At 30.3% G+C, this 15,348-nt stretch overlaps 2 protein-coding genes across 2 annotated transcripts; both read right to left on the reverse strand.

Annotated features, from left to right (window-relative positions):
• Nucleotides 1-654: 654 nt before the first annotated feature.
• Dolk (Dolichol kinase) lies at nt 655-5,129 on the reverse strand. Its single transcript, XM_078196176.1, has 7 exons — nt 4,951-5,129; nt 4,313-4,566; nt 3,949-4,169; nt 3,688-3,876; nt 3,404-3,613; nt 2,976-3,303; nt 655-2,375 (listed from the first exon to the last, which is right to left on the reverse strand). Exons 1-7 carry the CDS (start codon nt 5,028-5,030, stop codon nt 2,239-2,241), a joined length of 1,419 nt encoding a protein of 472 aa, XP_078052302.1. The 5' UTR covers nt 5,031-5,129; the 3' UTR covers nt 655-2,238.
• A 374-nt stretch (nt 5,130-5,503) lies between these two features.
• Nucleotides 5,504-8,670, reverse strand: Pgi (glucose-6-phosphate isomerase). Its single transcript, XM_078196299.1, has 11 exons — nt 8,384-8,670; nt 8,098-8,191; nt 7,843-8,034; nt 7,689-7,769; nt 7,395-7,610; nt 7,078-7,317; nt 6,817-6,997; nt 6,594-6,712; nt 6,289-6,517; nt 6,101-6,167; nt 5,504-5,912 (listed from the first exon to the last, which is right to left on the reverse strand). The coding sequence occupies exons 1-11, from the start codon at nt 8,512-8,514 to the stop codon at nt 5,792-5,794; spliced, it is 1,671 nt and encodes a 556-aa protein (XP_078052425.1). The 5' UTR covers nt 8,515-8,670; the 3' UTR covers nt 5,504-5,791.
• Between the last annotated feature and the right edge of the window lie 6,678 nt (nt 8,671-15,348).

A 15,348-nucleotide genomic window follows, 5' to 3' on the forward strand; every position in this document is an offset into this window, starting at 1 on the left:
TGAATAAGTAAGATAAAATGACATTAGCAAAACCATGTACAGTATAAATATAATAAATATTTATGACATCTTCAAGCTACAGCTTTAGCTGTAGCAAGTATCGATATAGAAACTTTCTATGCTCTAAATCACTGTTGAGACAGGATCCAGTACAGATTGGATCAAAAAATAAAATAGTGGGAGCTTGTCCTACTTTATTGTGCTTGCAGAGTCTTATTGTTTTCGCGCATCCATGATTAACGCTCCGCCTAAAACACGCGGCGCGATATTCGACTTGTACTTTTCGTCTCGTAGATTCTCAATAACACTTGACAGAGAATTTGCGAACAACATCCAAAGCATAATGAGATATGTTTCGAGTGTATATATTTGTAAGCAATATTACGACAAGTTGAACAAACTAAGACCCAGTTAACTGCAACTAATAACCGGCAACTAATTTTATGTAGGATAAAACTAACCTAAATATACCTTAAGACGGTTCTAAATCTGCTCTAAAATTGTTCTGAAATTGCCTTCAACTATCCAAAAAATACTTTTAATCTCCTCTAAATCTGACTCAAATGTGTTCTAAATCTACTCTAAGTTATAAGTAGTATCTTCCGATTAATACTCACTGTTAGACATGTCATGGCAAAAATTACAGCTCATATGTCAAATTATAAAAATATTTTATTAATAACAATAACACACATTTTAAATACAAAAGATTTGTCGACAGGAATGAGTAAAGTATACGCCCATTGTATATGTTCCCAATTATACAGAGTATTGCTATAGTAGTAATACAGTCTAACATAGAGAGACTTCTCACACAATAATGAAGTGAAAATATACAATCAATACTTTGTACAAGGCAACATGTTCAAAGAAATCAAATTGACTATTGTATAGATATTCATGAATGCATTGTCATTTATCCTTTCCATTTGTCGTATATATAAAAGTACGAATATTAGTCCAATATTCAAAAGCGATTTTCTCAAAAAACAATCTTGCGTGAGAAGTTTATATTTCTTTTACTTGTGTTTAAGCCATATTTTTAATTGTGTCATCATTATTATCACATTACAAAATTATATGAATAAAATTATCAACATTGCTAAGAAGTTAATTTTGAATTTAAAAAAAAATAATTATTGAACAGTAATAAAATTAAAACAGTCCCCATAGTCTGTTCAGATAATTACTACGTTATTTCTTTGTTTCAATATAAGTACCTCAACTCTTAATTGATTTTATTACAGCATTGTGTCTTCTCCATCAGCAGTACATACATACAAATACATTTAGTTCAGTATTTATATACAAATATAAACACTTTTACATAAACACAAGTTAATAACTTTCATAACAGTAATCATTGTTATATCGATACTGCTTTAAATATAAAAGAGTAATGTAAATTTCTTTATGTTCACTATAACTGAAAAAAGTGAGATTGTCAGAGTATAAAATGTAATGGTTATCAATTAAAAAAAAAATTGATACGTTTCCCAAATATCTTATATTACAATAACGGTAAATCGATAAACTGCAATAGAGTGTAGAGTAGAATATTTCAAAATAGAGAAAAATGCTACTATTACATGATTTTTACATAAACGTCTATAGATAATTTTGCGCTTAAAAGTTGCATTCATTAATCTCTTTGTACAACTTACATAACAATTCAATTTAGAAATTTAACGACCAAAATTTTTAGTAATACTTTAGTAATTTCTAAGTTACGCATAATGAAACAAGCTAGTATGATAAAATGATTTTAAGAAAGCTGTATATATATATGTAGTGTCCCATTTTAATCACCATGTGCGATTATCTCCAGAACTATTCATTATTTGAAAATATGTTTCATACGAAACTTAAAAAATATACAAATTTCTCAATCATAGAAAAAAAAATAGTTCTGAGTAATTAAATACTATGTTGTTGGTCCAACTTTGTGTTTAACAGTAAGGCCTTCTGTTCACGATGCACCGTGTTGATGCGAAATATTATTTGAATATTCAAAATATAACACGTCGTAAATGCATAATTGTTTTCTGTACACATCTGAATAAAGACTAGTAAAATAAGGTGTATACATTGAATGTACATTCATAAGTTATACGTACGCACTTCTGATATGACGTACCGTAATAAACATCGTAGTCAGAAGGTCTAAAAATTCCACTTTTACTTATTTTCAGGATAATTATTATAATTATTGCTCGCCTCAGTATTTGTTCTCGTTGCCTAAATTATTATTAAGCATACGTACATTAGCAAAGGTAATGCTAAATTATCCACTTGATTCGTTTGTGCTTCAACGAAAGACACAGCAATGCTTAATGATAGTACTTTCAGAAGTAACCAGTAGCTATCTATGTAACCTATTTAAAAAAGTATAGATTAATATTTTATCTATTTCTCATACAATTAATTATAACTAATGATATAATTATTATTCTATGTAGTATTAAATTAGTATAATTAAATTTATTAAGTATAATTAAATTAGCTTTACAAGGAGATCCAACAATCTTTTGTTTGAAATTTCAATGCTATGTATTCTACATAATAAGTCTACTATTTCTTCTCATTTTTAATCTCATGCCGTACTTTAATGAGTCAGATTCTGGAGAGATTTCTCGTAATAAGTTATTAGGCATGAACATTTCCTTTAAGTTGGAATTAAAATCTATTCTGTCGCCATCAATATTTAAATACTCAAGTAGATGTAAACATATAATAAATATAAACTTTCCTTTTTTTCCTAAGAAATTATTGCAATCGAAAAAGTTTTAAATATTGTAATTATATAGAAGATGGTACGGCAAGGGATTAATGTATTTGTAAATGATAATAATTTGAGTAATAAACACAACTGAATGATTTTATTGTTTACTATAGAAGAAAAATGTTCTTGAAGCAATGTTGTAGAATCTCTTTGTTAATATTATTATTTGTAATGTATATGCATTAATACGTACCCATAAACGTTAAGATGAATATTAATATCACTTGACTGAATATACAAGCAAGTGTTCCTTCAATGGATTTATTTGAACGACGCCATTTATGAGAACCCCACTTGCTACCCACAATACTGGCAGCAGTATCACCTACTCCTACTGTCAAACCACCACTAAATAGTGCCACTAATGGAACGTTGTTGCTGGGCATCCAAAGTGGAAAAGATAGACCAGAATGTAAATATAATGCTGTCAAAGAAATCAAATTATCTTTTTCATCAGCATATACTGAAAATCCTTGTTCTAGTATCTCTCCAAGAGGTGATATCCTTAAATATCTTGTTAGCTGGAAATAAAAATACAATAAATAAACACATATTCATAAACCTCCATAAACTATAAACTTTTCCTAAATAACGTTTAAAAAAAACTCAAAGCCAACATACCTCAAGAAATATAAATAATCCCATTATTACACCACTAGCAAAATACAGTAATGTTTGTTCATATATCAGACCTGGTATGTACACGAGTACAGCTAGTATGTGAAAAATTTTCCTAACAGAAGTTGTTGCCTGAGAATTCCATAATATTTGATACACAACTGCAATTATGGCTAATAATAAACAAATAGCCCAATATCCAAATAGAATAATCTGCAACATTTTATTAAAAATTAGTACGTGTTTATATAATATTATGTACAAAATTAATAATGAATGGAACATACTTTACGTTTTGTACCAAACATATAAGAAAACGTCCATGTTAGTGGATTTTGGTCTAATATGCCGTGCATTATAGGTAAAAAAATTAATAGTAGGAGAGCAACCAACATTATGTAAAAGTATTTGGTTTCACGAAATATTGGGAAATATCCACACAATAAGCAAACTGTGAGTATATATAATATTGCAACCTGAAAGGACATGAGATTAATCAATATTTAAAAATAATTTGTTCGAAACAGAATTATAGTCTGTTTAGGTACCTGTAATAGAACTGTAGCAATATCATCATCGTGTATAGGTGGCAAATGATATCGTAATGGCAAATTTGTTACTACAGACATTATGAATAAAATACAGCCGTGTACTACTGCTGTTGCTTCTCCAAGTGTGAAACAATTAGGCAAAGTAGACATCAATTGAATAATACTCCAAGTACCCAAACTTCCTACACTTAAGCCCCATGTGACACTCCATAGTAATCCTGTTCTTATTTATTAAATATAAATTAAATTTAAACAATGTATAATGTTCTAAATTTAATATATTAAAATGGTAGATCTTAAATTTTTATTTTTGTTTAAGTATATCACAAAATGTTACTGAATAATATGTGAATTGTCATACCTTTATTTGCTACAAGGAGATATAACATAGATGTCACAATAGCTGGCAAAAAGTATATAACTTGGAAATCTTTGACTATAACTTCTTTTGTTGTCAATCGTGCATACAAACATATTGAACTCATAACAAGTCCAACACCCGTAAGACCCACAATAAGGCAAATTTCAGAATAACTGGTATCCTCTTTTAATAGATTTAAAATTGCACTTAAACCTACTAACACACCAAGCCATAATCCAATGTTAGCATTTGGCCTAAAAATAATTCAAATATTATTACATATCATTGCTATATAAATATTTTTGAACTTAAAATATTATGTAGAGTATTAATAATATATTTTAACTAAAAATAATATATTTAAATTAAAAATTCAAAACAATCATTTCTCAAAATAATAGATAAGATTATGAATATATCATTGTTACATACACTACATAAAAAGATGTAGTTGATACAGATACTAGTAGATAAAAAATAAATTTTTGTTTTTCATAATTTAGAACTTTCTATAAGAGTCATTAATGACCGTTTAACCAATATTCCATGCAATTTCGTTAAATAATAGCTTTTTTATTAAATTTCGAGGTTAGAAATAATATCATTCTTTATGTTTAAATATTTTCGAATCTACTTACCGATGTCTAATGCCATTTTTGTGCAAATTTAACAATATATTTTCTTCAAAATAAGCGTATTTTTTCATAAGAAAATCCATTATTACAAAGTGAAAAAATACACGTTTTTACACAATTAGTAGTAACGACATTTCCTGTCTTTTGGAATGGAAAATGGGCGATAGTCAATTGAAAATTGGAATATCTCTCTTTTTCCGTATATCTTTTATACGTATATCTATACATACATAACATGTATGTATATGTGTATTCATATATGTTTCCATAAAATGTAATAAATTATTACCTAATGTTTTTTCAGTATCTATTGTATTTCAGTACAGCTTATAATTCACGATATTAATAAATACATAACAATCTCAATTTACGACACGCTTAGTATTTAATTTATTGCGAGATTTGAAAAATGCTGATTTAAAATGGTAAATAACTAAAAGAAAATTATTAAGAGTGGTGATGAATATGGTAATAACATGTTAAAAAATATTACGTACTCGTATTATTTATTAAACATTTATAAAATAATAAGAAATATAAAAATGATATGCTACAATTCCACTGCACAATTTTTGTATATATTATCTATACTTTAATAATTTACAATTTTAATGCATACTTTACAATTTTATGTATATAATTAAAGTTCATATATTTAATGCTATACATTGTTTGTAAAAATAAACATCAAATAACATTTAGTATTGTAACAAATATACTTCTGAAAAACTTGAGGTCTTTTCTGTGTATGTGCGAAGAAATTATATATTAAAATTCATTTTTGAGCTAAACAATGAACACTAATATGTATTCTAACGTAGCTTGATACAATATAAATTTTTGTTTATTGATTTCTCTTAATAAATCCGATCAATCCATTTGTTGATGCATCATGACTTGTAATTGCCTCCTTAGTTTCCAATTCCGGTTCTATTGCCTTTGCCAACTGTTTTCCCAATTCGACGCTGTTAAAAGAATTCATAAATATGTAATGATCGACAAACAATATGTAGTATCGACATAAAAATTTTCTGTTTTGTTTTATAGTCTAATGTTTAATCTTTGTAATTAGTATTGCAATTACGTTTACCAATAATACTCTAATATAAATTGATGTAGACAGTCATGTATTAAAAATAAAATTGTTACCTACCCCCATTGGTCAAATGAATTGATATTCCATACAATGCCTTGTACAAAGATCTTGTGTTCATACATTGCTTGAAAAATAGAATTTTTATATTACAATTAAAGAACACACGTAAATTATATTACATGGAAATCTCGAATAATATTTAGTTTGTATTGATATGTATGTTCATATAGGTATATTGCAATTACCAATTAAAGCTCCAAGAGTAAAAGGCGTCACTTTCTGCACAAGAATGCTGTTAGTTGGTCTGTTTCCTTCAAACATCTTATGTGGCAATATCAAATTTACTTGTTCGGGACTCATTCCTGCTTTTTCTAATTCAGTTTTTGCTTCACTCTCAGTTTTACCTTTCATTAATGCCTCAGTTTGTGCAAGGAAGTTAGCAAGAAGTATTTTATGGTGTTTTGTTCCTTGTACCTAAAATTATCTATTTAGTTCATGATTTCTTTATTGCAGGAAATGTATAAAATATGATCATTAATTTTAGTTATACCATATTGTGTGATTGTACTGGAATTATAAAATCAGCTGGTACGATTCGTGTACCTTGATGTAATAATTGGTAAAAGGCATGTTGTCCGTTCGTACCAGGTTCTCCCCACACAATCGGGCCTAAAGTATTCAAATTTTTAGATTTTAATAGATAAGAAATTTAAATACAGTAATAATAACATAACACATGATCTAATGATATATTTCAAATACGAAACACCTACCAGTATTATAATTTACAACTTTTCCTGAACTGGTAACATATTTTCCATTACTCTCCATATCTCCTTGTTGAAAATAAGCAGCAAACCTATGTAAGTACTGGTCATATGGCAACAGTGCATGTGTTTCAACTTTGTAGAAGTTGTGGTACCAAATACCAAGTAAAGCTAATATAACTGGTGCCTATACAAAAATTTATTTTGTAACTTTTTGTACTAAATATATTTACTTCAATTGTAAAGTAACAAGTAAATAGCTCTTACATTCTTTTCTAATGGTGCACTGCAAAAATGTTGATCCATAAAGTGTGCTCCACTGAGCAATTTTTCAAAATTTTCGAAGCCAATGGATAAACAAATTGATAAACCAATGGCCGACCACAAAGAATAACGGCCACCAACCCAATCCCAAAATCCAAACATATTTTTCTCATCGATACCAAATTCTTTGACCTTTTGGTTATTAGTAGATAATGCTACAAAATGACATGCTACTGCAGCATTCTAAAAAATTTAGAACAAACGATAATTGGATTTAGTGTCATAACAATTGCAAGTTACTATTTCTTTTTCCTACTTACATCTTTTAAGGCCTCTAAAAGCCATATCTTAGCAGAAGTAGCGTTTGTAATTGTTTCTTGAGTAGTAAATGTTTTTGATGCTATTATGAAGAGAGTTGTCTCAGGATTCAGTTTTTTAAGAGTTTCAGCTATATGAGTTCCATCAATATTGCTAACAAAATGTACTCTTGGTCCAATATGAAATGGTTTCAGTGCTTCTGTGACCATCAAAGGACCCTACATACATACATTAAAGCCAATAAATAAAATTAAAAAAATACTTCTATTTTAATAATGTTATATATATTTACTCACCAAATCTGAACCACCTATACCAATATTAACAACATCTTCTATTGGTTTACCAGTGAAGCCTTTCCATTTTTTTGAAAGGACCTACACAATCGATTACGACAATTATTTCATTGTTAAGAACTACTACAATATGTATTTATGATTGATAAATTACCTCATCAGTAAATTGTTTCATATGTTGCAAAACAGAATTTACGTCTGGCATTACATCTTTATCATCAACTAATATTGGTTTATTTGATCTGTTACGTAATGCAACATGCAAAACAGCTCTATTCTCAGTAAAATTGATCTTTTCTCCTTTAAACATAGCATCTCTGGCACTTTCCACTTCACGTTCTCGTATCTAAAAATTATTTAGATTAATTTCTTTATTATTTTAACATTTATGTGATAAAAAATTACATACCAGATCCAACAATAGTTTAAATGCTTCTTCAGTGATACGGTTCTTGGAGTAATCAAGTAAAATTGGTCCATCATTTGGAGTAGGAATTTCTAAACTAATTTATAATTTAAATATTAATATGTTAATTGTTCAAGATTATGAAAATTGGAAAAAAGAAAAGAATTTGTATCAAATACGACACTAGTTGTGCAACATTTTATGGAAAAAAGACAAATAATTAGTTATCAAAGAATAACTTTCTGAAGGTCAAATCAAGGTCATCCGGCAAGGACTGACGAAAACTTACCTAAACTTTTCAAAGCGTTTAGGATCTTGTTGGAAGAGATCGTGTATTTTAATCTTCGATTGATTACTATCGAAATATTCTTGCAATTTTATCCATGCTGACTGGGTTGTCAAATCTGCTTTCGGCTTCATTGTTAATTTAATACAAAAACTAGATACGAGCACCCAGAGTATATAACGATTCGCGAAGGAATTTAGTAAAGATGCCGACTTCTCCACAAAATCATTGATAACTGATAATCATGTACGGTATTCACTTGAGAAATAGTTGCACAAAGTTTCTGCGTGCCCTGCCTACTGAAAGCCGCTCCGTAAAATGACATTCCTATCTATACTAAAATATTCTATGCTTCAGTTAGAACTGTTATCATTTACGAAAAAAAATGCGTTGAAATTATGTATGCAAATTTATATGAAATCGCATTCTGCTTAAATTAAAATAAGAAATATGTAAATGATAAAAAGTACAAAAATGCGTATGTACAGAGGCTAAATTAGAACTATGTATTCCATGGTAAAAACGTCCAATCAAAAGGCATGCATATTCCTAATGGACATAGGAAAGTTAAATTCTACTTTATTAAATATTAATTTATGTAAAACAAACGACGATTCTGAATTATCTGTTATAAACTAAAATGTTTGCGGAAAGTCAATATTTTTTACTCTATTTAATTACATAATAAAATGTATAATTTACTTGGTCGTACCTATATTTTAATTTTTTGCCATACTTGCTTACCCGTGCTGTCTCTGTAGAACATAAAATATCTTAACTTCGTTCATTTCTTTGCATTATTCCTTGAGTGAATTTCTCAAGAATTGCATAATTTATACAAAAGATTATCCTATAATTCTTTATATGGAATTTAAATATAATAATTACTTGCTTTGTACTTACCATTTTTATAAAATTTGTTTCTTATCAAAATTTAATTATACGATTTACTCTAATTAAACCTACTTTCTTTTCGTGAATGAGAATACATTTTCAAACATTATTGTATCGAGTCATTAAATGACTTACTGTTTTATAAGGTCTGATTCCCCTCATTTGCTTTATTTTACACCTTTTTTAACTTATTAATTTTTGGTAATATTTTTCGAATTACCTTCTTTTTTACATTTTAAACAGAACTATTTTCAAATTCCATACAATTATTCGACAAAGGTTAAATAATGAAGACTATTTTTCAAACAAATGAAAGAATATATATACAAGATCTTAAACGCAAAATGAAATGCGTACTGATTACAAATTTGTGGGTATAATTACAGTTTCCAAGTACAACAGTTCATTCTACGTAACGACTGGCAACTAAAACAATTGAAAAATAATTTAATGTTACATATTGCAAGACTCTAATCTACTAATATAGAATTTCGAAAAAATTAATTTTTATAATAGTCTAGAAAAAGATTGATTGACTAAAATTGTCGATCAATCTTGAAATCAACACATAGTTTTCTAATTATATCATCCGTAGCAGACTTGTAAAATCATTTTTCCCCTAATTCTGCGTATCCATGACAAATTTGACAAAAATGGAGCGCAGTTCTCCCTTTCATTCTGCTGGCGTAGTAGCTATAGTTATAATACTTTTATGTTATAATACTTTGTATGTACTAACTAAGATAGGTTCTGATCTTTCGGGGCCAGATAACCAACAGTATCGGTATCGCAGAAGCCATGTTAAGATGTTTCCCTTTACTCGGTCGTGTGAAATGGCAAAGTGGTTGCAAATATGTGAAGCAATAGAAAGATGAAGCCTGCCATTAGTCAGCCATTAATCGATACCAATTCTTCAAGTTTTATTTACGATTTTTCTTATGTAAAGACTCAGTCTGCTTTGTTAAAGACAACTAAAACGTATTAGTATTAGTATCCATTTCTTTTTTTGAAAGATGTTTGCAAATGACATTAAAATGTAAATATAAGACTCTATGTACAAAATAGGAGCCTAATCTATTGTACTTGTGTGCGTTGATATCAGATAACATTTTGCGGGTCATTTCTTCATGATCCTTGTATATCAGTATGTCAAATTTCACTGAACTGTGGATATCTTGGTATATGCTACAAAATAATTTAGTAAATACATAATCGCGTAGTTATGTCATGTATGTATCATATGAAAAATATCTATCACAGAGATATGCTTTAGCATCATCAGATGAAATCGAAGCGTAACGAGCAATGGAAACTTTTTACTGCAAGGGAGAAGAAATTATTATTACTTGAGTAAATCAATTATTTGTTTGCATTTTTTGGGCTAGATAAGCAAACTTGGTGTCTTGAATATGATTTATATTTACTTTCAAAGTGTCGAATCTTATCTCGTATTAGCTAATATTGAAACTGATAGCCTTTAGATAGTTTCTTTATTAAACTATCTCGTATTGATTATCGCTAGTTTGTTAAGAGATAGTTGCCAATAATTTCTTAAACTTTTCTTGGAAGTTTAAGTTGACTAATCTTAAATCATAAACTCAAACGTATTTTAGTAAATTTTTAAAATTTTAGAGATTCTAGTGCGATACTTTGTAGACCAAGGAAGTAGGATACTATTGTAACATTGAAAATATCCTTTTCGATCATGTATTTGGCAGTGGAAGAAATTCCCTTGAAAAATAATATAGCTTATCTTCATGTACTTATGGTGTCGGGTATTTTTTATATAGTGCACATATAAAATACATGCCGACGATAATAAGTTTTATAATATTCAGGAAAAGGATCGTCTTTCAGGATTGAAAATACTTCTGCGATAAACAAAACTGTACCAATTTGCGATGTCTTGTCTATCAAATATATGTGCATGTTTCATATTGGGCATTTACAATGTTCCCTTCGGCAATCAATCGACGGTCACACGTTGACAAGGAGTCTTATCAAGAAGAATTGGCAGAGGAAGTAATAAGAACTGACTTCACTCGCCATTATCCGTGTGGACTTCCTCTTAACTTGAGTCCTGCTCTATATATATATATATATGTATGTACGTATGTAATATGTACATTCTTATAGGTGGAAGTAATATCAATAGCAATAAAAGAAAAAACGAGACTTTTAATGTCGATAATCGATCACAAAACGCCTTTTAATTCGGTTTTACAGTTAAAAAGTCATGAAGAACAAAATGCCGATGTCTGTCTGTTTCATGTGTACGCGAGACGTAAAACAAATTGTATGTATCTTAGAAACTAAAGAGAATAAAGAAACGAAAAAGTTATTAAAGAGAAACACGTTTAACACCAACTGAAAGACAAAAAGAAAATAATAATAACCAGTAACAACAAATGGCAACGTGCGTTCTTCTTATCATAAATGTTACTTTTCGGTCGCAGTATATTTCGACGCGTTCGCATCACCATTTACACCTTTCTTTCTTCTTTCAATCCATTGCGCGCTTTCTCTCTCTCTCTCTCTTTCATTTATGCTGCACAAAATTTTCTACTTCATCGCATTTATGCATACATACATCACATACATACATAAAAGATTTATTGAAGGTTACCAATGGAATACTTAGGTTTGGTACGTAAAGATAATAAACAAATCGCTTTTGAATTGTCGAAGGATATAAAAGGTTCCCTTCTGAAGAAATAATGTAGAAAAAAATGCTGCACATTTTGTCGATGCTTTGTCTTTCTTTCTTTTTCCCTTTTTTTGTTGTTTAGTTTTTGTTGATTGTGTAATTCACGTACAAACGGCGAAATATGGAAATACTTTTTATCGATACGTAAACAAAACAGATACCACAAATAAATCGAATAATGTATCGAAGTGATAGAAAAAAAAAGCAAACGGTTCGTTTTAAAAAATGACACTACTTCTTAACAATAACAGTACTATTCTCGAACATTTATTCCTTGAAATGTTTGCTCATAAGGGAGTAACATTTAGTTTCTTCAGAAGATTCTGTTCTAATACATTCCTCATCTCGGGACCTCTCCTAAGAACATTCAGTTCTAATAATTGTCTAAAATAAATCAGTCACATTTCAGCAGCACAGAATTAAAAAAAAAAAGAAAGAAAGCCGTAAAAGACAGAGAACCGCTCGGCAATTCTGGTCAGTTCTAACGAAAAAAGCATTCGAACAAATGTGATCGTAAAACACAATGTGCGAGAAATAGAAAAAACTGTGTTTGGCTTCTCACTTTTCTCATGATTCTCGTTATTATTACATGTATTTGTTTTTTTTTTTTTTAATATATTCTCGACGCACCTGCTGCTGAACTTTTACATAGTATTATTCACATATCTAGCCTCTGCGACGGCAGGCAAACAGACGCACCGCATTTACTGGAGCCGCGGCACTAAACGCGGATGACGATTAAACTCACACTTCATATTCGTCGTGTTCGTATTAGTATGCCTAGTCGACATCGATAGAAATCTTTCGGGTTCGAATCACTATTTAATCGTTAAATCGAGCGTACGTTCACGCGTTCACGCCCATGCGAATCCTCCAAGGAAAAACAAAGGGAGAAAAGAAACGATAATCCTAGGAAATAGAGAACGTATCGGTACCGCAACGCGCGAAGCTTGTATGAAATCGCAGATAGAACAGCATAAAGGCCAAATGGCGATACTATACGCTCGTTTTCGACATTTTTACAATTATACTCGGGAGGACAATATAATCTCTCACTTGTAGAAGCATCAAAGTCAGCATCCTTGCACGCACACATTCTTTCGCTCGCTTTCTTTCTCTCACGCTCACTTACTCCTTTGTCGCACTATCATATCGCTCCACTGCTTTACGTTTTTCTTCTTATACACACACTTCATAGCAATAACTTTTTACATCCATGGTCCGTAATAGTGATTTGCATGAATTCGAGGTTTTCGGTACTATCAGTAACAAAATAGTAAGCGACGGCCGTTGCGTTTACGCATCCTGAGAATAAATCGGGGTTTCAGCTTTTGATCCTTGTCCACTCTCTTGCCGCGAAGAACAACTGTTAGACGAAGCTTCCTTCTCCACGAATAATGTTCATTTGTTCCCCTCCTCTTCGTCGTTCGCCCTTTCCCCTCCCCTTGCATCTTTTTTTTTCTTTTTATTAAACTATAAACGTACATATGCGCAGCGATTTATCGTCCGAATACGCATCACCGGCTAGTAACAGTATGCAAGTAATATTCGAAGGCATTGTTCCGGCTTTTAATCGATTGAAAACAATAATCGCTACGTTTGTATTATATCACAATGCTTATTTTTCATCTACGTTCTAACCGTTACAAACATTTAAGCAAACGAGTGCGTACAGTCCTGTTAAAGAGAGAAAAGAAACGCATGAACAAGCAAGTAGTTCTTTACAAAACAACCGCTGACCCCATATTTCCCCAAAAAGGATAACAGTGTCGTTAACGAGCCAATCTCGATAATTAAATAAACAAAATGAAAACGAAATAAACAAACAAGAAAGAAGGAACTCGAATATTACTTTATACTGTGTTTTTATACCCACTAAGGGGGAAAAACTTTGGCAACACACTAAACGTTGGCAACAAAATCTTCTCTCCGTTGTCATTTTTCATTGCTTTTCTTCTTCTTTTTTTTTAATCTTTTATTTTCAGCTGGGCAGCACAGCCTTTTCCATACACGCAACATATTCTTTTTTCTCTTTATTTTTTACATGCACAATCACTCGCGATAAGACCATCTCGCATAGAATCAATCATTTTGCGCATCTGGAATCAGATTTGACATACTGAATTCAAATATTGATTTTGTTTGTACAATTTGATTTTCATTATCAAAGTTAATAGTGGATTAATTATTTGGTAAAACAACTGTCGTCTCCATGAAAACTTTTATAGGCATTCAGAGATTACTTTTTTTGATATAAAAATGTAAGGAAATGTTTAGTTTGAATATTTTGGGGCGAGATAAAAGGTTTTTGATCTTCGAACGTTTCTGACACCAGATGTGCCTGGTGATCGATTTGACACGAAACAATCCGATAGTTTCTGCTTTTTCTGTATAGTTGATATTTAATAATAATAATAATCGTGATACAATAATAGGTAATCGAATAGCTTCATTGTAATTGTTAATCGTTAATAATAGTTATCAATATATGTATATACAGCACAGAAAAACCGTCTTACACTGAATAACAAATTGTACAGTGATACAAGGCTAACACTGAGATCGTCGGACACTGTTTGCCTCTCTCAATTGTTATTACTTTTCGTTTCTCGCCTTCTTTCCCTTCGACTCCGTTTTATGCAACTTCTTTTTTTTTTTTTGCTTTGTTAAACACTATTGACGTGCCCGCGCCGATAATTGAATATTGCCTCGAGCAATCATTACCGAATATAGATAAACATTTCTTTGGCTGAGTATGGAACCGGGTGAATTTAACTTGTGAAATCGAATGAAATTAATCAGCCCTCAGAAACATTTAAATAACTCTCCACGGTTAGAATAATTACACAACACGCACGATCGTTTTTTTTTGTTTTCACCATAGTTTCAAGCATTTTACATTAGGCGGTATTTGTCCGGATCGTATAAAGTAACTAAATTTTAACAATGAAAATTATAAAAGTTCTTCACGCATTTCATTAATGAACACTCGCTGTCAATATGTTGCATTGATTATGTATTACGTATTCACAAGTAACAATTCAAGACAGGGAATAACATCAACTACGGTTAAAATTAATTTACACTGTCGGTGACGTTTTAACAATTCAAAACGAATCTATATGCAGTAATTCATAGCTGAGAATCAGATGTACAGGAACGATGTGCTTGTTTTCTTTAACTATTACGAAAAAAGAAAAGCTCTCAAGCAACAGAATTAGGATTTTTGTACCCGTTATAAGAAACATACATTTTATGTTACAATACAGGCCACAAATAGTTCATAGATAAATGCAAATAGCCTGCTTTTGAACAAAATTAGTGTGCTTCTTTATCACTCGAATTTTCAAAGCGTCGCGTAACGTAA

This window comes from Augochlora pura, chromosome 2 (assembly GCF_028453695.1).
Source record: "Augochlora pura isolate Apur16 chromosome 2, APUR_v2.2.1, whole genome shotgun sequence".
NCBI lineage: Eukaryota > Metazoa > Arthropoda > Insecta > Hymenoptera > Halictidae > Augochlora > Augochlora pura.